General features: G+C 38.2%; 1 protein-coding gene across 3 annotated transcripts in view; it reads right to left on the bottom strand.

Annotated features, from left to right (window-relative positions):
* SMAP1 (small ArfGAP 1) overlaps positions 1–24,121 on the bottom strand; it is a 183,043-nt gene that overhangs the window by 16,373 nt on the left and 142,549 nt on the right. For all 3 annotated transcript variants that reach the window (XM_063096667.1, XM_063096668.1, XM_063096669.1), the window contains one exon: positions 7,595–7,685. In XM_063096667.1, the coding sequence (XP_062952737.1) occupies positions 7,595–7,685 (91 nt within the window). The remainder of the gene's footprint in view (positions 1–7,594; positions 7,686–24,121) is intronic.

Below are 24,121 nucleotides of genomic sequence, written 5' to 3'. Positions count from 1 at the left end.
ATCCTAACCGTCTTGTTCTGTTTGTCCCTCCCTTTCTGAGCCCCTACCATGCTGCCAGTCTATGGTGCCAGGAGGAAAATCTACTTTTGCACATTCCTACAATCTGGTCAACTTTTGAACAGGAGATGCTTTTATAAACAGGCACTACAATGCTGCATAGGGGAAAGCCTGCAGTGCTACCAATCTTTCAGGAGAAACACACATTGATTTAGAGCTGCTGTCTGAGATTGCGGAGAAGTGGTTTAAGGTGTAAACTTTGTAGACCGGATTGTTTAATGTAGATATTCGATTTTACAGCCTCAAAATACAAGAAATGTATAAATATGAAGCCAAACAATATACCATGAGGACAAGCCTACAGATTTAAGCCAGTGCTGTGATGAGAGTGGCAGAATGGGAAGAAAAAAAGAAGAATCTGGCTCCCTGACCTCACTGTTCTACCACTACACAGCCTCAAACCAGCAGACCTCCTCCAGATTTCTTGAGTGAGATAATTAAGTGTCCTTATGTTTAAGCCATTTTCAGGCTTTCTGTTACAGTCAGAAGTAGCCTCATTTGCAGGTTATTTTTACTCCTTCATACATCTATCTATTCTCTCTCTAATGTCCTACACATAAACACATTCTCTGGAGGCTCTGTGCTGTTTCAGCACTACCAAAAAGCTGCCCCTTCTTGCTCTCTAGTTTACAATACCATGGAGGCCTCTCCTCCTCCACCCATTTCTGATGCCAGTTCTCCAACTGTCCTAGCACGGGCTCAGAACCTCTTGCAAGTACCTGCCCGTTACCAGTTCTTCTACCAATACAATCATGTATCTGCATTTTCTTTCCTACATAGGTGTGATTACACAAAAATAAAACCAATTCCTAAGATCTCCTTTTTGAAAGGGTGGTAATAGTTCATTGAACATACTGTTCTGAGCTGAAGCAATACAAGCTGTTATGAGACTTTAAACCATATCTGAAAAACATAAACTATAACATTTTCTTGGGCATTTTTACTATAGTCTTCCTCCCCCTCAGGAAGGAACAACTACACAAACATCCTCCAGACCTGGTCAAATACACAGCTCCTAAGACACTGGTGGGTTTCAAGAACCACTGGTGCTAAATCTGGCATTCTTTTACCCAGTTCATTCCCACACTTGTTTCATTTTATACCACATGGACTTTAAAAAATGGTTAGAAATTTCTCTGTAGGAATTTCTGCTTTAAAGGTAAGTAGAGCACTTTCTGCAGATGTTTTATCCTTTAGTTTGTTTCTGTCCAGAAAGTCTTTTTGAAACATATATTTAAAGAAAAAAGGGTAATGTATTCTTTTTATCACTATATAAAACTGGAGTGTATGCTGCTAATAATTAGATGGGTTATACACTGATAGCTACATTTCACTAGTATTGTCTTTACCACTGCTGTGATAAGTTTAAGTCTTTATTTCCTGAACACAAAAGCATGAATGAGGAAATTAAAATTTACAAACTTATAAACTTGCCTGAAGCTGTATGTTCCTTTGAACATTTGAATTAAGAAAAAACTAAGGGACTCTCTACCTACTCTTCTATTTAGATCAATATTATTTATGAAATGTTTAGGCAGAAATTTCCCTACATTAAAGTCAATAAGAATAGATAAAATCAAATCAATTTTATTTGGACAATGAATACAGGAACAGTGAATACACGAATGCACCCCTGAGCTAGATTCTCATGAACAAGATCATGCTTGATTGTTGGGAGATGGGACCCTCCCAGACACCTTCAAGCAATCCACCTCAGACAAACACACATCTCTGTGCCTGACAGGACTGCTGGTCAACACCTCCTGACAAAGGACCAGGCTGCTCTACAGTGCACACACAGCATACAGAGGGCCACAAAACAGAAACCCTGCAGGAATCGATGGGAGATTGAACTGAAACCTGTAAGGTCACGTTTAACACCAGCAATCTCCTCAAGCTTTATGCCTGCAGCATGTGTGCACCCTTGAAGATTTTATACTTTTAAGAGGTGTTCTACCCAAAAAAAAGCAGCACTGAATGGAAGTATTAGTCTAGAGAGACTATCATAGACCATCCTAACCAATTGTTAAGTGGTCTGTCAGTTTTTATCATTATAAAACTAAGTAATAATCAATAGAGAATAGACATTAGCTAACAGCATAATTGATGGTTTTAGAGTAGCTACACAGGCAAGGAGACACTAAGAGCACCACCCTGACATGCCCTAGTAGCTGACTTCAATTCTCTTTTAACAAAGGAAGTACACATATTCAAGTCAAGATGTGTCTGTGTTTGATTCAAGTCTGGGGCATCCAGGGATTGTTCAGTCTGCCATTTAGCCAAGAGGAGCCCCAAGATCCTAGGTAATTTCCAAGCCTAGAGGGCAGGTAATAACCAGGTATCTCACTCTCATTCTGGTATTAGAGAGTAAAGAACCAAAATAAATATTTCTACAGGATCCAAACTCAAACCAACATCTAAATATGAAGCAGCTCTTGCTGGTACCATCAAGAACATTAAGCAGAGGCCAGGAAACCACAGCCCGTAACTGTTTTTAAAGTTTACTGGAACACAGACATGCTTACTTATTTACATATTTGTTTACAGCTGCTTACACACTACAATAGGAGTTGAGTAGTTGCAAGAGATCATAAAGCCTGCAAAACCAAAATACTTTCTATATGGCCCTTTTCAGGAAAAAATTTCTGACATCTGCTAAAAAGTATTTATGAAGCACTTTATTTTTGACCCTTGGAGGAGTAGTATATCAGGAAAGATGAGCTGAAAAAGGTAGGTTTAACATGAGTTACCAGTTGAAAAAAAGAGCATAGGGTCACCAAAGTCCCATTTAAAGGGAAGACTGAATTTCTAAAAAACAATCTATTAGGAGTGATCCAGAAGGCCATGATCCATGTGGTTGTGTAACTGAACTATCTCTGTGGTGGTTTTCTCTGTATTTTCTGGACGTGTTTTAAGTTAATGCCTGTTCTGGTCTCATTCATGTGGGGATATACTGTCATTTTTGCATGACCATAAATCATACTTCAGGGCACCTGCATCCAAATCCCCACTGTGTTTGAATTTACAGGGGAAAACCCGAGTCCCATTAGGGAAGAGTGGCATGCTCTTGAGCAGAAAAATACTCTGCTTCCCAAAGTAGACACCAATAATCAATCCAGAGTTAGGAACACTGTTTGTTTTGAGCTGAAAGAGACCTCTGATTCTCTGTAAGTCTCTTGGACTTTCATGAACTCATCAAATCTTATACTTAACACACTTCTATAAAAAAAAGTCTGAAAACAGTTTTTAAAAGAATTTAGGATGTTGACAACCAGCAGTGTGAAGAGTTGTATGTGCTGGGTAAGACACTTCCCCTTTCCCTACTGCTAAAGCTCCATCAGCAAGACAGCCCTATTTCTGAACCCATCTCCCACCCCTCCCACCTTTAGAAACCTTCCACTGTATGATCTAAAACCCACCGTCAGTCATTGACAAAATCGCCTATATATCCTTAACCTCTTCTCCAAATATTCCCTTCACCTTCGGGCCCTAAATGAACCTTGGTTTTCCCCTGAAGACACTATTTCCTGAAGCTCTCCCGCTGTCTAAGAGACAGCTGGTCCAGAAGACCCACAGACACAAGAGTGAGAGAAATAAATGTTAGTTGATGCAAGCCACTGAGATTTTGGAGTTGTCTGATATGTAGCACAGGCAGCAATAGTTGACTGTTACAGAAGCTGATACCAAAGAGTGGTGCTGCCATAACCAAAACCTAACATATACCAAATATATTATATGTATAACATAAATACCAAATCTGTGGTACTAACTTTGAAACAAGATGGTAGAAGACAAGAAAACACTTACAGGAACTTGAAAAATGAAGACACAATATACAAACAGTGCTAAACAGTGCCCTGCTATAACCTAGAAGGCAGAAAATGTATCAAATGAAGTTGAGGCTGAGCTCCCCTAGTTGACCTATAGGCAGTGAGAGAAATAAATGTTTACTATGGTAAACTGTTGAGAGCTGGGGGTTACTTACTATGCAGCATTATTGCAACAATAGGTAAATATCTTAAAGGGCAGTCATCCCATTTGTCTACTAGATATCATCCCCTCTTGGCTATTTGAGGACACTGCCATAGCAATTTTTCCTTGTCCTAAATTATCAGATTTGCCTGCTGTACAAGTTCATTCCCAACAATAAACATCTTGTAATGTCACCCTTTAAAAAAATTCCTTTCCTGCCCACATCCTCCTCCAACTACTGCTCCGTCCCTCTCCCCTACTCATGGCAAAACTCCTCTAAAGAGCTGTATATATTCAACGCTACTCTTCTACTTCCATTCTTTCTTGAACCCAAATCAATCATGTTTACACTTCACCACTCCAAGGTTACTCTTGTCATCTATGATGCTGAATCCAATCATTCATTCTCAATCTTCATTTTGCTTCATCAGTCAGAAACATTTGACACAATGCTTATCCCTCCTCTCCTAAACACTTTCTTTCTCACTTGGTATGTATTACTGTTCACAAATATTTGGTGAAATCTCCTTGTAGAATGACTATATATCCTCCTGCTGAATGAAAGCATGCCTGTGTAATGATGTGGCTGGTAAAATGTGAGTGCAAATGATAAACATAACTTGAAAACATAACCTCCAAGAGCTGACATGTGATTTGCCATGTGATTTTCCTTTGCCATAATGACCAGCAGTGTTCTAGCACACTATGGCCTGAAGGACAAATCTGGCCCTCTGACTTTTTTTAAAATATAGTCTTAATGGAACACAGTTATGTCAATTCATTTGTGTATTATCTATGGCTGAGTAGTTATGACAGAGATTTTATGGCCCACAAAGCCTAAAATACTCACTTTCTGCCTTTGTAAAAAAAGTTTGCCAACTCTTATTCTAGACAGAGACTACTCTGTCAGTCTGGATACTGAAGTGAAGATGATGTGAAGCAGAACATTAGTTAATTTCAGATGGGCACAGCATGAGTGAGAAATAAACTTTTGTTCTGTAACGTACCAATATTTGGGGGAAGTTTGTTACCACAGCATAATCAGCCATATTCTGACTAATACAGAAATTCTGACCTGACTTAGCTTCCATGTTAGACACCACAGGGTACTGGTTTTCCTCCTACTTCACCATTCACTCTTTTCTGGTCACCTTTCTGGGTCTCTTTATCTCTCTGACCTCTAAACATATGAGTGTCACAGAGCACAGCACCTGAACCTCTTCTCTTCAGTCTATATTCATTCCTTTGGTGAACCCCTCCAGTTTCATAATTTTAAAAAAATCTATGTGCTGATGACTTCCAGTTTTATATTCACAGCCCAGATCTCTCCCTAAAATCACAATTCATATAACTGCCTAATCAAGATCTCCTTTTATTAAAATTAGACTTTTTTGTTCTAATAAGCCTTTCAATCAATATGACCTAAACAAAACTCCTGATCTTCTATCCAGACTTCCTGCAGATTTCCCCATCAAAGTAAATGGCAACTCCATCCTTCTACTGCTCAAGCTAAAAAGACTTTGTGCCATCCCAAATTCCCCCTTTTCTCTCATTTCTCATTCAATTGGTTAGCAAGTCCTTTTGGCTCTATCTTCAATATATATCCAGAAACTGATTACATCTTATAACCTTCAATCCCACCACCCAGTCTAAGCGATCATCATCTCTCACCTGTATTACTGCAAAAATTTCCAAACTGGTCTGCCTGTTTCCAGCCTTGCCCTGCTACAATCTATTCTCAGCACAGTGGCCACAATAATTCTTTAAATACTGAAGTCAGATTGTTACTTCTTTGCATATCCTTCCAGTGTTGTTCCAGGTAACTCAGAGTAAAAGCCATTGTCACAATCTGCCTGCCCCTCCCCTCACCCCTTACCTCCACATGTCCTCTGTCTCCATTCACCCCTAGGTCATTCCATTCTATCCACACTGTCATCCTAACTGGTCCTCACACACTTCAAGTAGGATGCTACCAAAGAGCCTTTGAATTTGCTGTTCTCTATTTGGAATGCTCTTGTCCACATATCCAAATATCCACACCTTCTTCGGGTCTTTGTTCCAATGATAGCTCTGTGAGCCCCTCCCTGCCTGCCCTATTTAAAATTATAACTACCCATTTTTGTTTTCGGTTTTTTTTTTTAAGTGTTATCTATAGCACTTACCATATATGCCTATAATATATTTTACTTAACTGTTTATTCATTGTCTCCCCAGATAGAATGAAAGCTCCCAGAAGACAGGGATTGTTATCTGTCTTCTTTCAGCGCTACCTCCCTCATGCCTACAATTGTGCCTGAACATTGTAGGACAGTCAAAATTTGTTAAAATTAATGAATGGATCTGTAGGATAAAAATCAGGTCTAGTTATATCTTACATTTCTAGCTTATAAACTAATAAACCAGGCACTTAGACTGGAAAAGAAATGCTGCAGTGAAGACAAAGAAGAATACAGCTTTAGTAAGATGTTTTCTTACTTTGGTAATAAATCATTTTTTTTCTTTTCTCTCAGCTACAGCAAAGGAAATAAAATACAGAAATTATGAGGACTAGAATTCAACATAATTATATTTAGAGCCCCTGGACTGATGTATTATTTTCAAAATTACAGTTAATTTTTATATTTCTAATATACTACTTTTTTCACCATCATAGAACTTTATCTCCAGGGAGTATATCTGTATGACATACCAGCTTCCTAAGAAATGAATAAAACATTCAACTATATTTCTTAAACCAAAAACCAATTTGCTCAATAAGAACTAAGATCAATTATTTTAATAGCAGTGTATGAAGTTCAACTACCTTTTCATTCTTTTTCTTTAATTGTCAATCTTTCTCCAAACTAAAAAAAAATTTTTTTAACTAATTACCACTCCAAGGCTCAAATATTAATAAAAATAACCACTTATAAGGCCAATTCTTTTAGAAGGAAGAGGAGAAAAACGTAAAAAGGAGCTAACAATATTTGTAGATAAGCACAATATAAGCACCCCTTGAATGAAAACCTGTTTACTTACCATGTAGACAACATATACGTTAGCCATGAGAATAGGACAATAAATTAAAATGAGCACTTCTCACTGTCATCAGATATATGATACAAATCTAGCCACTAGATTTAGGTATAAAACACCTTGCTTCAATTAACCAAAATAAAATTTTATTTTAAACCAGCACATTTTACAGTAAGGCTACCCCAGAATTATTTTGCTAAGGGGAAACTTTCCCCATAAAACTAAGAAAAAATCGAAGAGAGAAAGAACCCACTCTTTATTTTAAATGCTGAAATGTCACATCTACCAAGCCTTTGAAGATTACTTTGATATCTCCTTTTCCCCAAGGAACTCATTACTTGTATTTTAGTGAAGACAGTGCTGACAGACACTGGCTCCCTTATTAAAGATTTCCTTTTTTGTGGGAACTCAGCAAACTAATCATAGCATTTTAAAATTCAGTTAACAGACATCTTTTGGAATACTAAAGATAAAGCCATTATATTCATTTCAAGTAAAGGCTTCAATTGTTTTGTACATCTAATGATGGCTTTTATTTTTTATTACTTACCAAGTCCTAAAAGATCAACAGTGGGTTCTGCAGCTTTTTTAGGACTAGTACTTTTTTTAGGCTCCAATTGCTGATCTTCTTTCTTCTGAAGCTTTAAAGTAAATAAACAGATTTATTAATCTTTCTTAAGTAAATCAAACAAGACTTTTAAGTCCCAACTAATTGCACATATTTTTGATAAAGTTAGTGTAACAAAGCATATGAAACATAATGTAATGAAGCCTAGAGCACTTATTATTATATTAAAAAACAAATAAACATTATCGTTGAACTTGCAATGACAATTCTTACATAGTGGGACCCCAAAATAGTGAATATACAAATTTAACTCAATATAATTGTTCTTGACCATTAAATCTTTCTTATGAAATTACGCTTTTTGAAGAAATGCATTTCATATTGTTTTCTAGCTACTGCTAATGTACTCCTGTTAGCTGAGGTTAGGGAAAGCATTGCATTCTTCATGAGCACACTGTACTCCCATCATCCACATTGCTAACACATGAGAAACCACTGCACCAAGAAAAGCCTAATGAAATGTTCTTCGATATGTTTTTCTTGTACACTATTAATTACTTTTTAAATATAATATTTTTCTGTTTCTCAGGAACCCAGATCACAGTCACACATTCCAAACTCTCTTCCTCACAAAACATAATATCCAACAAGATGAAAAGACCTACAGCTACTGTATTCTCAACTCTAAAGCCTAACTCTCTTAAACCAAGAAAATAAAACATTCATTCACTTCTCAAACCATTCCTATAAGATCATGAATGGATTAATGTCATCATGCGAGTAGATTAGTCATTGAGAGAATGGATTTCTTATAAAAGCAAGTTCAGCTCCCTCTTGTTCTCTCCCTCTCCTGCCCTTCTGCTTTACACCATGGGACGACACAGCAAAAGGCCCTCACCAGATGCTGGTGCCATGCTCTTGGACTTCCCAGTGTCCAGAACTGTGGGCCAGATAAACTTCTATTGTTTATAAATGACCCAATCTATGGTATTCTATCATAGCAGCAGAAAACAGACTAAGACAGGAGATAAAGAAAATCTTTGCTTATATACTGCCTTTATGAGGGTTCAAAAAAACCTAAAATGTGCAATCCCCTGAAACAAAGATATATCGGAGTACTTTAAAAAGTTCGTGAAAAAATAGAATTAAAAGATAATACAAACCTTTCTGTGAATTTTTTGAAGAGCCCTCATAAATATAGATCCTACATTTTTAAAAAATTTAAAAATATCTAGACGTCAAATTTTATTTCATTATATTGCACATTTAAGCCAAATACTATCATCATTAAATTGAAGGGCAAAGCCTATTTCAAAAAAATACTACTTCCAGCCCATAAAACATATGCACTGCCAGGGCTGCCAAATACTGACATACTGTAGAAACTGACATTAACAGCTACTCAGTTTTTGACTGAGGAGGAAGATTATGGATGGCCTCAGATACTGGACTAGGAAGAGGCAGTTGAAATGATAAATCTCCTTTCTTCACCACATTGTATAATCCAGCATTTCAAAAACCAAACATTTAAAATTATCAAAACCAAATCTCATGAAATAAGACAGGAAGTTCAAAACAGTTTTCTTCTTGTCTGTCATTACAATACCCGTCAAAACAAGGCAATGTGATGGCCTTTAAATAACCTGGATTTATGAAGAAGGGAGCAGCAGTACCCTGTGTTCACCCTGAAAACCCTATCTCATGGCCACTCTGAAGTCTACTTATAAAGAGAATGAGCAACAAATATGCTTCTAACATACATCACCAATGTTAATGTTCAGAGAATAACTATAAGCAGATTACCAAAATATGTTCCAATTAGACACTTTGGTTAATAAACAGATATGTAATAGATTATGCCTTCCTGACAAGCTCTTCTAAAATGAAAAAAATCTTCAAGAACATGTTTGATTTCTTCCAGATTTGCCTATAACACAGTAAGTCATATTTATCAAATATTTTCAGGATATAAATGTAGTAAACCTTAAATAACAAAAACATTAATACACAAACTATTAATTTGTACCTTTGTTCTATAGCATACCAATTCTGTTGTACCTTGCAAAGAATAACAAGAGAGAGTTACTTAAGATATTTGAAATATAGCTACATACAAATACAAAGTACATAATATTTTGAAGCCAAATCTTAGAAGATTTAAGAATAAAAATGCTACTATCTTGTTAGGATATAGAGCAGGGATTACTAAAGTATGATAACAGTAAATCAATACCTTGACAATCACATCTTCTCTCATGTAACTATCACCCTTTTGATATTTAATATTCAGCTCAGACATGGCAAGCAGTATGTAGAGAATCACTCCACTTTACATTCTCCTGCTACTAAAAACATCACATAGGGAATTAGCCTTTTAATAAGTGAGGAATGCAGTCGACTGTGAGTGGGTAAAATTAGGCAATCTATAATTTATTAAACCAAATTTCCTAACAAGTAAGAACATAGGTCTCCTTAGATAAAGCAATTTCATAAAATGTAATTTCCTTAGATTCATATTGAACAGATGTCTCACTCAAATTATTAAAGCTTTTATTAGCAGAAGCTTCACTACCCAATCTTTTTGTGATTCATAACACTACTCCACAGAATATAACTGAATCAAAACATTTACTACTATTTCTTATTCCTTTAAACAACAGACATAACAGCTGAGCCTCTAGAATGTGATCCACTATTCCTTAGCCGGCCAGTTAATGTAAACAATAGCATTAGTAAATATTATAAGAATAGGGAAGATCACAACTTTCCAAGTTCTAAAAGTAATTATTTAAAATGTTCTTTAAAAACTGGCGACATCTCAAATTGTAACTTAACGAGTTTATCTACAGTTTCCTTTAACATTCATAGAATCATATAACTAGAAGGAACATAAAACATAGTATGTTCTACTTTCATTTTTTTTTTAAAATGTTATTTATTGAATCAAAATTGATTATACATATTTGGGGGGGTTCAACATTGAGATATGTTGATCAAATCAATATTACTAGCATATATATTGTTACAAATTGCAATTATTCTTTATGCCCCTTGTCCAATCTCTCCCCATCCCCACTTCCTCTCCTTTCCCCCCTCTGATTACCCTAGAATCATCTCTCTTTCTGAAACAATAATGGTTGCTCTGTTGATTTGTTGCCTAGATGATCTGTCCAACACTGAGGGGTGTGATCAGGTCCCCAATATTACCACAGAGCAGATGCTTCTTCTGTCACTCTGAAATGGGCTTTGTGGAGAGAGACATCCTCTTCTTTTCTTTATCTCTGCTGGTGACTCTCCTTGTGTCAATGCACTCCAGTGGCTGGTGGACCATCTGTGTGGTGGTTGTGGCATCGAGCCACTTTTGCAGCAACCTAGGTTATTGTGGTGACTGTGGTGGGCCACACAGATGGAGATGATGTTTTCGGCATGCTCCTTGGCACTGGCGGTATGCCTGCTTGTGGGGTGTGCCTGGTCCTCAGCTCCATGCCTCAGGTCACTGGGCGGGCCCCAAGGTGCTGGCGCAGTGTGCTTGTTTGTGGGAGAGAAGTCCAGTCCCCAGCTCCAAGCCTCATGGGCCCCGAGGCACTGGCAGTGTGCCTGGGTGTGGGAAGGGGCTCCAGTCTCTGGCTCCATGCCTCGGGGCATTGGGGGGGCCCCAAGGTGCTGACATGGTGTGCCTGCTTGTAGGAGGGGGGGTCCAGTCCCCTTCTCCATGCCTAAGGTCCCCGGAAGTGCCTGGACGCACTGGCGTGGTGTGCCTGCTTGTGCGAGGGGGTCTGGTCCCCTTCTCCATGCCTCGGGTCCCTGGGTGTGCCTGGTTGTGGGAGTGGTGTCTGGTTCCTGGCTCCATGCCCCAGGCTCCCATGTGGGGCCCTGAGGTGCTGGCAGTGTGCCTGGATGTGGGTGTGAGGTCCAGTTACCTTCTCAATGCCTTGGGTCTCTGGGTGAGCCCTGAGGCACTGGCACGATGTACCTGATTGTGGGAAGGGGGTCCGGTCCCTGGCTCCACACCTCAGGTCACTGGGAAGGTCCTGAGGCACTGGCACGATGTACCTGATTGTGGGAAGGGGGTCCGGTCCCTGGCTCCACACCTCAGGTCACTGGGAAGGTCCTGAGGCACTGGTGTGGTGTGCCAGGTTGTGGGAGGGGGGTCTGGTCCTCTTCTCCATGCCTCGGGTCCCTGGGTAGGCCCCGAGGTGCTGGCATGGTGTGCCTGGTTGTGGGAGGGAGGTCCGGTCCCCTTCTCCATGCCTAGGGTCCCCAGGCAGGCCCCAAGGCACTGGCGGGCTGTGCCTGGATATGGGAGTGGGGTCCGGTCCCTGGCTCCAAGCCTCCGGTTCCCAGGCAGGCCCCAAGGCGCTGGTGGTCTGCTTGGGCCAGAACTAATTTTTTGTCCTTTGCTTACTTCTAAAACAGGGGAACTTCCTATGGGAACCAGTACTTGAGCTGTGTGGTTGAGCTAAATTGCTGTTTTGCTGCTGATTCCCTAGGGAAGGCTTTTTGTGCAGCTCAGGGTTTAATGGTTGACCTTATAGGTACTTCTGGCTCTCCAGAGACCCGGGGGATCTGGGTTGTGTAGAAATTCTGATCTGGACCTGAGTTTTTTCATCAAACTGCACCCCATGCAATTCTGCATTCCCAACCAGTCTTCTCTGAGTGGTCCTGCACTGATTGGGGGGTGGGTTGGCTGTCCTTGTTGTGTCCCAGTGTTCTCCTGGTGGGCCTGTCTCCCCCACCACCCATGTTCCAAACACTTCCCATGGGATGGGCCCTGTGCCAGTCCCTTGCAATGATTCACCAGCCTCTGAGTGGCTCCCTTTTTTCAGTTGTTCTGGCTCCTTGCTCCTGCATGTGTCCACAGGAACCCTATTAGTGGTCTTCCTGTTCTGAGGGCCACCAAGGCCCTTTTCTCCCCTGCCACCTCCAAGTAACTCCATCTGAAGGGTACAGCTGCAGCTTCTGCTGGCTCCTGCTCCACGTGCTCTGCATTTCCAGCATTAAAGCAGCCATGGTCTGAAACACTCAGAGCAGATTTTTCTTTCTCTAATTGTGGTTTCTCCTGCATTCATGAACTCCGTAGGTCTCTCCTCCTCTTCCCCTGAGCTCCAACAGCCCCAGCTTGGCTGATGTTACATTTTTATAGTTGTAAATTGGCTGATTTGTAGGAGAGAGTAACGCTGGGGACCGTCTATTCCACCATCTTGACCAGAACTACCTACTCTTTCATTTTAAAGTTAAGAAATTACAGTGATGTAATTTGTCCCAAGGCTCCATACGTGGCTACAGTGGCAGAGGTTAATCTCCTAGACAGAGCTCCTTCCCCCGCACCATGATGTCTTTTGCTGAGTAATTTCTATTCATCACAAATTAGATTTAAAATAAGTATTTATGCAATGCTTAACAATGCATGCATACTGTTCTTCCAATGATACAAAGGGAAACTGCAGTAAAGGAATCATAATCTAACAAAAGGTCAGGTCAAGTACGCAAATAACTTTAATTCAAAGTACACTACATGAAAGGTATAAGATGCTATGAAGTTTAAAGGTGACTGTGATCATGGGATGATTAGGATATTAGAAAGGCAGTGATGCTGACTTTCAGGAGTAAAGGAAAGATAAGGAGTCCAACAGGTAGGAGTTGATAAAGGTACCATGCAAAGAAAATTGAATATGGGATAGTGGGTAAGGGACTAGATGGAGGATATATCTGACTAACCTATAGGTCTAAGTATAAGAAAGTAATAAAAGATAAATCTTAAATTTCTTATTATATTTTTATTTTATTATTTTATTTTATTTACACAATGTGGAAGGACTAAATAACCATCTATAGCTGGTATTCAGATAGGCCACTGATTTTCAAAAAGGATGGTGAAAAGAAAGATATTATTCCTGGGGAAGTGTACTGTGCATATGAACTGTACTGAGGAAGAAAAATTTGACCACCACTGTTGCAGACATTGGGGCATGGGGCATGTGGCTGTGACACACCTAAAGCAATGCTTTGGGAAATTTAACATTAATCTAGTACCTCAGTAGAACCTGAAATCTGAAATATATCTTCTAACAAGTTACTCAAAAACACAGAATACTATCTCATCTGGGTGCCTGTTGAAATCTTAATAGTAGGTTTAACCTTTACTAAAATTTTTAGTAGAAATTCATGAATCATGAGTTACTTAAAGGCTGTTGGATTGTACATTATCCTATATTCTTACATACAAGTAGAAAAAAGAATTCAAAGACCATATCATCCACATTGTTTATTCATTAAAGCCATTCAACTGTATGCTATGAATATATTAATAAAAATCACTCCATCTTACATCTCTGCTATAGACATCCCTGCTATAGACTGATAGCTATCATTACTATACATGTGTTTATGAGTGTGTGCTTTCACAACTGAATTATATACAACCTTGTTTAAAAGTATTTTATGTGAGAAGCAATCTTGCACACAACACTTGTTTATTTCCAATATTTTATTTTGTTTTATTTGTTGAGAATCTTATTAAAGTTTCTTCTTCCTCTTTATTGTTCTTTATAATGTATTTATACTCGCAGATCTTTTCACATTAAACCTGTCAACACATAGTGTACTCTGCTTTTGAATTTAACATTTTTTCTTAAATTATACTTTTAAGGTTTAATTTAGAACTGTAATCTACCTTTTATTTCCCCAACCAACCACATGGACATCTTTCAGAAAATGTTCTCTCTAAGCTTAGGGACACTAGTGTCCCAAACAATATTTCACTGGGCTCAAGTATCAAGAATTTACATCAATTTCAGAAATGGAAGGAGCCTTGAATACACTTCATCAATTATGTGATGTATATAAAACACCACTGTAACATCTCTCTTATAATGTCCATTCTCTCTTTAAAAAAAAAATGTTCCAGTTATGAAATCACTAGATATGATGATATAGCATATTCTATATTTAGACAATTCTAAATATTTGAAAGTTTCCTCTTCAGGCAACTTGTAACATCCACCCTCTTATCCACATTCTCCATACCACAGCCATGCAAAAAACAAATGCGAGTAATAAATGTGTGGAGCTGACCTTCTCAGAAACCATGGCAGAACACTAACTCATACCAAACCTTTGGTCATCTAAAATTCCCTCACATTTTATTTTGTGCAGAGCAGTTGAAGTTTGAAAAATTATTTCAGAATTTTTACATTTATCCAATTTGTTGGTATTTTATGTTTAAGACCTTCTGAGGAACTGATTCTGTCTTAACTAATCTTTATTGCTTGGTGATTTGAAAATTTGAACAATATGACACTGATGTACTCAGTTAATAAAAACACTGAAAATAACAAAGACCAGGTCTGAGTACTGAAGAAAGCACAGAATTCCCTCTACACTGACACCAACCCTGTTAACTGGACTTCTTGAGGTACAGCTGCCTATTCAGTTCACCATCTAACCTACTCTCTGATCACCAGGCCCACTTGTCTATGTCTTGACCAGAAGCGTATCTAAGAATCTTGACCAATAAGCTTAGTCTGACAGGAACTGTTCTTAAGAAACCCATGCAGGGAACTAATGAGTGCTGGTAAGACTTTGAAAAAAGAAATTAGCTATTAAAAAATTCATTTGAATTTCCCATAAAATCCATGTCAAGCTTAATGATACATTCATAATCCACTTACAGTTTTCTTCTAAAAATCAGGACATTTTGCCCATCTCTAATTGTCTGATTCCTTAATTTGCACCATTTCTCAAAGAATGACCTATAGTACCTTATAAATTGGGTCTGGAAAGTTTTTTATTCAACTCAAATACTGAATGCCTACGCTGGTAATTTTCCTTAAAATAATACTTACTTTGCAGGATTTTTGTGAGGGTTAAATGAAATAATATGAAGACAGTCTCTTTCACAATGGCTGGCACATAATAAGTACTTCATAAGTGGTAGCTGCTAGTGGCCGTGGTAGTACATTTTATAGTTATGTGCCAGGACCAGGAAGCACTAGGGATACGAAGATGAAAACACGTGTTTCCTAACCCTAAGAAGCTCATACTTTAGTCAACCAAAGAAAAACATAATCTGGTTCAATGTGGATCAGTGCAATGATGGAGTTAAAAAATAAAAGAAATTCTCCGAAAGCTCAAAGGAACGGCATGCTTATTAAGCCCAGCGTGTGTCTGAATGATGTATTATGAGATGGGTGACCATATGTCCCAGTTTGCTCAAGAAAACTCCAGTTAATGCCTGTTATTCCAACTTAACTATTAAAAGTAACTGCTTTTACTCTGAAAAGTATTCAGTTTGAAACACCCATTGCAATTATGCTTAAAGCCCTTGCCTTGAGATAGGAATTGACTACGGTACCACTGGACTTAGGTGGAGATGAGTTCCTCTCCTTCTGGTAAGCTCCATGAGAGCAGAATGATCTTTTCAAAATTCTGTAAGACTTTATGGACTGCATGCAAAGGTCCAATCAGCCTCTCAGCAGTGAAATAGCAAGATTTTTTTTTTTTAAGGCAATAAATCCAATAGAAGCAGTGGCTATATCTATAATCCATATCTTTAACAGTCATCTCACAATTATTATTTTTGCTTTACACAGTATTCTGGAGGTTAGCAAAGAAGGAAAAACACAGTAGTTTTTGATAATTACCACTTACTTATTAACAAAACTATGAAAAAAAGAAAAAAATTAGACAAACACCTGAGTTTTAACCCCAGCTTCGACATTTTTCAGCTGTGCTACTTTGAACAAGTGATTTAATATCTCTGAGCATGGTTAGCTTGATGGGCATGCAGCATGTGCAATCCCACAGAGCCTCCACACTAGGTTTAATGCTCTGTTACTGCTGTCTTGAAATTCTTAATAATTTTATCTTTGAATATGTATTTTATAAATCCAATGCGACAATGGAACATAAGCTTAAGCCCACGAGATATGTGCAATGTATGTGTCCCCTACCATTCCTTGCTGCCTATTTACATATAGTGCTCACAATGCTCTATGAGCACAGAATTCCAGTGTAAGACTCCGAGCAAGTACAAGGTAAGCTTATTAGCTCTACATGGAGGGAAACAAGAGTATTGGCAGCTCAAAGAGACCATGCATTCTGTTCCAACAAGAATTTGCTTCAAAAGTAGAAAAAAGGTAATGTTGTTCAAAGAAACAAGAAAGATCAAAAAATTCTATCTTACTCATGTCACTTCCCTGTATTAGCCAACCATGTACAGTGAAATGAAGACAGAGAAGGAAAGAGGGCAACTGACAATTCCTTTTCCTTTCAGTCCTTCCTTACTCATCAACGAACTGATGGTACAGAGAATTGATGAAGTATGTGCATATCAAGAAGTGAAATAAAAGCAGTAGCATTATTAGTTTCATACACATTTCCACTGTTCTAGTAAGAACAAAACATGCAGGCATATGAAAACTAGGAATATGAATCCATCATTTCAGTGACTCCATGTATGAATTAAATGCGCTTACATTTGCAATTAAAACTTGCACTGTACAATATAAAAATAAATAATAAATTCATATTAAAAATGTAAAATTTTAATTTTTCTTGACTTCGAACAACATGAAATAACAAATAAAAGACACATGGACAAGTTGAGAGAATGTGAAAGAAAAAAAGCTTTATATTTTTAGTAACTTTAATGGCACCTTTTTTCTGTTTTTTGAACACTGGGCCCTGCAAATGATGTAGCTAGCCCTGTGAGTCTCAGGTTTTAGTAAAATAAGAATAATAATACGAGTCATATTGACATTATGATTTTAGAAATAATAAAGATAAATATTAAGAGACTTCCAGTTTCCTATCCAGCATGTAAAGGGTATGCAAGTCACCATTCTCTTTTAACAATAAGTATAAAGCTGAACAAACTGAAAAATGAACACCCATTTTAGATCCATCAGAGAAGTGAGGTCACAGGGCAAACTGTACCCACAAAATGAGAGAGACTGACAGGCAGACTAAAAAAATAACAACTTATATGAGCAGAAACCCAGTACCAGCCTCAGAAATCCTGAAATGTAATTGATGATTGCTGGAGGCTCAGTGTAGACAAAACTGAAAGATAAAAATTCCAGATGATCCAGTCATGGAGGAGCCCTCACACTTCTGAAATGCACCTCCAAGACCTCAACCAGGTTCCCACAATGAAGATAAGAGAAAAACCCCATCAGGCTTCTGGAAGGGGTAAGTGAAAAGTAACTATTTTCAAATATGTTATTCTTAATAAGGCTCACCCTCCAGAGAAACTATTTTTCCACATCCTAACCTGCTGGGGGTTTTATCAGAGCTTAACCTACCTGGGGGATGAGAAATACCCAATTCCAGCCTTCTCCAGCCATCCTGTCCCATCTAAGGAGGTGCAGGATAGAGGCATCTGTGAAGTTCCTAGCCTAGGGGCACAGGTTCACTAACCAACTTAGACTTAGTCAAAAGACTATAGAACACTTCCCCTCTGGCAACATTACTACCATTACTAAAGGCCTATCTACCTGAGTTCCTTTCATCCAGTACGTCATGTGCAGCTCTCAACAAAAAATTACAAGGTACACTAAAAGGCAAAAAACACAGTTTGAAGAGGCAGACCAAGCATCAGAACCAGACTTGGATATGGCAGGAATGTTGAAATTATCATACCGTGAATTTAAAACAGCTATAATTAATATGCTAAGAGCTCTAAAGGAAAAAAGTAGACTACATGCAAGAATAAATGGGTAATGTAAACAGAAATGGAAATTCTAAGGAAGAATCAAAAAGAAATGCTGGAGATCCAAAAAACTATAACAGAAATGAAGAATACTTCCGATGGGCTCATTAGTAAACTGGGTACAGCTGAGGAAAGAATCTAGGCTTAAAATACATCAGCAGAAACTTCCAAAACAGAAAAGCAAAGGGGGAAAAAAGAAAGAAACAGAATATCCAAGAACTGTGGGATAACTAAAAAGATGTAACATACACATAATGAGGATAATAAAAGAAGAAAAAGAGAATGGAACAGAAGAAATACCTAAAGCAATATGACAGAATTTCCTACAAAACAATGTTGGACACAAAACCAGAGATCCTGGAAGCTCAGAGAACACCAACCAGGATAAATGCCCAAAAATCTATCCCTAAGCATATCATATTCAAACTGCAGAAAATCAAAGATAAAGAAAAAAATCTTGTAAGAAGCCAGAGGAAAACCTGGAATTCTATATCCTGCAAAATTATCCTTCAAAAGTGAAGAAGAAATAACAACTTTCTCAGACAAACAAAAACTGAGGGAATTTGTTGCCAGTGCTGCCTTGCCAGAAAATATTAGAATTTCTTCAGAGAAGGAAAATGATATAGGTCAGAAACTCAGATCTACATAAAGAAAGGAAGAGCATTAGAGAATGAATAAGTGAAGGTAAAATAAGATAAATATTGCAACAATGCTTTGTAAACTGTAAAATAAAAAACACTACAAGCATTGGAGATTTTAATGTTCCTATTATACCTTAACTCTTCCTTCTCTCTTCCCTTACTATTATTTCAGAATCTCATGGCTTTATGTATCATATCATCAGGTACTATGACCACAACACAGCATTACCAAACTTATTTGAGTGGTACTTACAATGTCGCCTCTTTCATCAGACACCTTATATTATTTCAAGATTTTCTTTATAGCCAGGTTGTGAGTTCCCTAGAAATCATAACAACTTATTACCAGATCACAGGAAACCTAGTAGAGAATTTCATCTTTTCACTTTTTTTGCATTAATATGCAAAAAAATCTATAGTGGAAACAGAAGTTTAATGTCAGAAACCACTCACTCAATTCTCAAACACAGGGGTTGTTTCTCTATTTAAAGTTCTTGGTTTTAATAAATTAAATATCTGATAAAAAAATAAAAATTTTTAGTAAAGAACAAAACTAATACTGGATAACAACTTTATTTCAGAATGTTCATTTATAGCTATTATTGAGATAACCTTATTTGATACTTAGTATATCTAAATTCATGTTATAAGTATTCTATCAATCAATGATATAATTTCATATTACTACAACCAGCGCAACTACAATAATAACATCCATTTACAGAGTTTCCATGTTCACAAAACCCATATTTTTATTTTTTACTTTTATTAGTTAATAAGTTTAACAGTCACACTGATATATAGGAGTTTGAGAACAGAGCACAGTGAGCTAAAGTGCTTCATTGCTACTGCAGTTACTACAGACTGAGTATCCCTATCTAAAAATCCAAAACACTTCTGGTCTCAAACATTTTGGACAAGGGATACCAACTTGTTTTGCCACTACTGCCCCTACTACAAACACTATTACTACTACCTCTCTCGCTGCCCCACCCCACCGCACCCCACATTAACTTCCAACCCAACCTGGTTCTCATTTTCCTTCTCAAGAATGAAAATTCTCTCTGTGACACAGTTTTGGCTAGGTTAGAATAATATAATGCAATTTTTTGACACTTTACTTCCAGCCTTATGTCTTATTTTTAAACTAAGATAAATGCAGATGATTCCAAGATCATATCTCCTAGTTATGCCAGACAAATATGGGTCCTCAGCTTAATGATGAGAGATAGGGAGGAGTGTAAGGAAAAGCATTCAAGGCAACTGAGCACATTATACAAGTTATAGGACATTTCACCAATAATCAATGAACCAATGTATGTGAAAAATTACTATTTGAGGTCCAGGGTCAGAGACAAAAACGACAGCTGCAAACATATCTCCTGCAGAGTTTGGGTAAGCACAAAGAGTCAAGTAATAAAAGATGACTGCATAGGGCTGGCTGTTAACTCAGTTGGTTAGAGTATGGTATTGTAACACCAAGGTCACAGGTTCAGATCCCCATACTGGCCAGTAGCCAAAAAATAAAAATAAATATAAATAAAAGATGACTGTATCCATCACTGGTTATAAAATTACTCAGTGCTTGTTCCACAGGCATTATTACCAATTAAAGACAAAAAAAAAAAAAAAAAAAATCATTGGCACAGACCAAGGTCAGAAGCTGTGGGATTTGAGCCCTGGCATCCCTTACTGATTGTACAATCAAACTTAGCTCACATTTCTTTATCTTAAGAATAAGGAGGTTGTACTAGACTAATTATAATCCCTACCAGCTCTAAAACACTAAGAGTCCGCAAATAAAGTCTAGGGTGAGCATTAAATATCTCCTCTCTATAGAAACGCCCAAGCAGGTGTAGGTACTATTGCAACTCACCAATGACTGTTTGTATACATTTCCATACAGCCTATCAGCTACTGCATCAGAATCTTCAGTTCAGGAAAACACCTTTCAAAATGGCAAATCCCATATAGTTATTCTAGGATGTATCATTAAAACACATAAATTAGTTTAGCTATCAGCACTGTATTGTTCTAATCCTCTTAAAACTGCAAAGACTTATTAATTCACCTTATAGAACCCGTTAAAATAGCAACAGACCTAGTACTTTTAAAAAATATTTTCTATATTTTGGCTAAACACATTCCAGTATCATAAATGTGGTTTTATCTTTTCCTTATTTTTAAAAAATTTCCCTAAGGTAGGTTATTAAAAGTATCAGCTGAAAGAAAAAAGTATCCTGAACACTAAGCTGTTCATACATTCCATTGCTGGCTTGGTGCTCGTATTACTTATTTTAAGTCTCCTAAAGAAGACTCAATACCTCTACCTTCTGTTCATTCAACACTCGCTCTATACAGTAAAGTGACCTAATAGTGAGCTGTCTGCATTACAAGCAAAATAAAAAGCCAAGAGCTAAACTCTTCTCTTGATCTTATGTAGTAATTACCCTTCAGTTCCTTTCACTGTCCTAAACTGTGTCAGTCTTAATGTTTACCTTTCCCAGCAGCATAATCATAAAGGGGATCATTTTTGCCCATCATCATTTTCTACAAGGACTGCTTACTGCATTAAATCTGTCATTTTTTCAGCAGTTAGGCCTCTATCTCAGCACTGTTCTAGGCAGTCGCATTCTAGAGCTCACATTTTAGGGGAGGAGAATGGGAGAGGAGGCAGAGAGAGAGAAACAGACAGCAAAACAAATGATGACAAATAAAAGTGTTAAGTGCTATAGGGTGAATTAAAATAGGGTGCTGTAATCAAGAATGACTGGTGGTTACTTTGTATTAGATGTTCAGGGTAGACCTCTCTAAGATGCTGTTTAAAGTAAAATCTGAATGACCACAAGTCACCCGTGAGAAGATCAGGAAAAGCATCCCAAGCAGGGCAAATAGTGCAAAGTTGTTGAGGTCACAATGAGTTTGCCTTGTTCTAGGAACACAAAAAAGGGATGGTTAAAGCAAAGAAAATAACGGAGAAAATGCTAACGGATGAAGCTGGACACACAGGCAGAGGGGTAAGGCTTCATTGTGTAAAGCTTTACAGGCCAGGGTCTAAGGAGATAGATGACATTCCAAGTGCAATGGGAAGTCACTGGGAAGTGTTAAGCAAGGAAGTAACACGATCTGATTGACCTTTATAAAGATAAATCTGAGAAAAAGAGATAACAGGAGGCTAATGCAAAGGACCAGGAAAAAATAATGGTGGCTTGTTCTAGGGTGGTAAGAGTGAACATGAAGAGAGATACAGCAATTAGGACTGACTGATAGAAGGGTTGTGTCAGTGGTGGTGAGGGACAGAAGAATTTAGGTCAACTCAGATTTTTGCCATAAGCAACTCAGTAATGTTGATAGAGATGTGGGTTCTTAAGATGAGGAAGCAGCAGAGAGAGAAGGATCAAAGTTCTGTTTTGGCCATGTTCAGTTGTAGAGCTAGGGCTGGGTCTGGAGCTCACAGACCCCTCAAGCCCATTGTCCAGACTGGGTCACAAACCCTTCACATGCAGGTCTACGGGCTAGGTAACTGGAAAAAAGGTCCTTGGAGCCTTGGTTGAAGAAAGAGTAGTCTTTATTTCTGCACACACATACATCTAGGAGCTAGGCAGTCCAAAGAGAAACTCCAAAACTCAACTGCTACCGGCAAAGTCCAAAGAAAAACTGAGCAGCTGCCAGCAAAGTAAACATGCTCTCTTTTTAGACGTGAGCTCTCTGCCGGCCAGCGCTGCCTCACACCATTCTCTAATACACAATAGCAACAAAACTAAAAAGATACATTGCCACACACGCACACTAACTCCAACCCCCCCACACACACACTAACTACACACACACACACACACACAATTTGTTTACAAAGAATGTGCGGCACCACACCCAACTGGACCGAAGGTGAGGGGGCCTGACTAAACTATTCTATCTTCCCAACATCAGTCAAAGACATCATTATGTGGAAGTGACAAATAGGCAGCTGAATACACAAGTCTATGGTTCTGGGCTGGCTCAAGCCTAGAAATATAGATTTAGGAGCCACCAGTGTGTCCCTAATAGTTAAAGCTATAGACCTGGTTGAGCACATTTAGGCAGAGAGTACAAAAGAAGGGAGCCCAGCACTGAACTGGGGTTATACAACATTTTGAGGTCTGGCAGAGGAGATGGAGCCAGCAAAGGATACTTAGAAGGAACGGCCAATGAAGTGAGAATAAAATGAGGACAGCAGAGTCCATGGAAACCAAGATACAAAAATGCTTCAAGAAAGAGAGTGGCCATAAAGAAAACTGATGAGGAGAAAGAAAAGAACAGAGAAAAATCTACTGGATTTGGCAACATGAAGGTAACTGGTGACCTTGATTTGAGGAGCCTCAGGAGAGGGTGGAAACAGAAACTGCTAGGGAATGGGATGTGGAGGAAACCTTTACAAAAAAGCGTAAACAATGACAAGAAATGATGCTTTTAAAAAGGACGGTAGCTGTAGCTGGAGGAGATAATAATGGGAGATTATAAAATACAAAGTAGAAAGAAAGAAACTGAAGAAGCAGAGGAGAGGGGATATAGAATGAGGTTGTAAGGTAAAGTCTGAGCCCAATGGAGCAGCTGGTTTCAGACAGGGTCAGGGCCTGTCCATTTCATCAGAAGGACAGAGCACAGATGCAGGTAGGCTGATTGTTTTGGTGGGAGAAAATGAGAGAGCCCCTGTATGGTAGCTATTTTCTCAATCAAATATAAAACAAAAACACTGCTGAAGTGGGGTGTGTAATATGTTTACAGAAAAGAGAAAAGGTATGAAATAACTCTTCAGAAGAGTAGAAAGCAAACATACTAGGAGACTAGAATAAGACTGTAAGGCAACACTCAATGCCTATTTGAGATTTGTAGCTATGAATTGAAAATGAGACCAGTCAGCAGATACAGAGATTTTTCAGCTTAATTGAGAGCATGGAATAGTACAATAATTGATCTGAACTTGCCAGACAGGAGTATCACTGAGGGAGAGCAGGGTATTCACAAGAAGTGAGTAGAATGGGACTATGAAATTTCAGTTAGATTAGGAGGATGATTTAAATCACTGTATTTTGAGGCACATCAAGGTCCTCAGCAATTTTCTCTTCTTCAATTAACTGGCTTATCTCTGTCAAATCCTTGTTTGATAATGGCATTGCA

Source organism: Cynocephalus volans, chromosome 5 (assembly GCF_027409185.1).
Source record: "Cynocephalus volans isolate mCynVol1 chromosome 5, mCynVol1.pri, whole genome shotgun sequence".
Taxonomy (NCBI): domain Eukaryota; kingdom Metazoa; phylum Chordata; class Mammalia; order Dermoptera; family Cynocephalidae; genus Cynocephalus; species Cynocephalus volans.
Note: the sequence above shows the minus strand (reverse complement) of the source record. Positions and strands in the feature narration are given on the sequence as shown.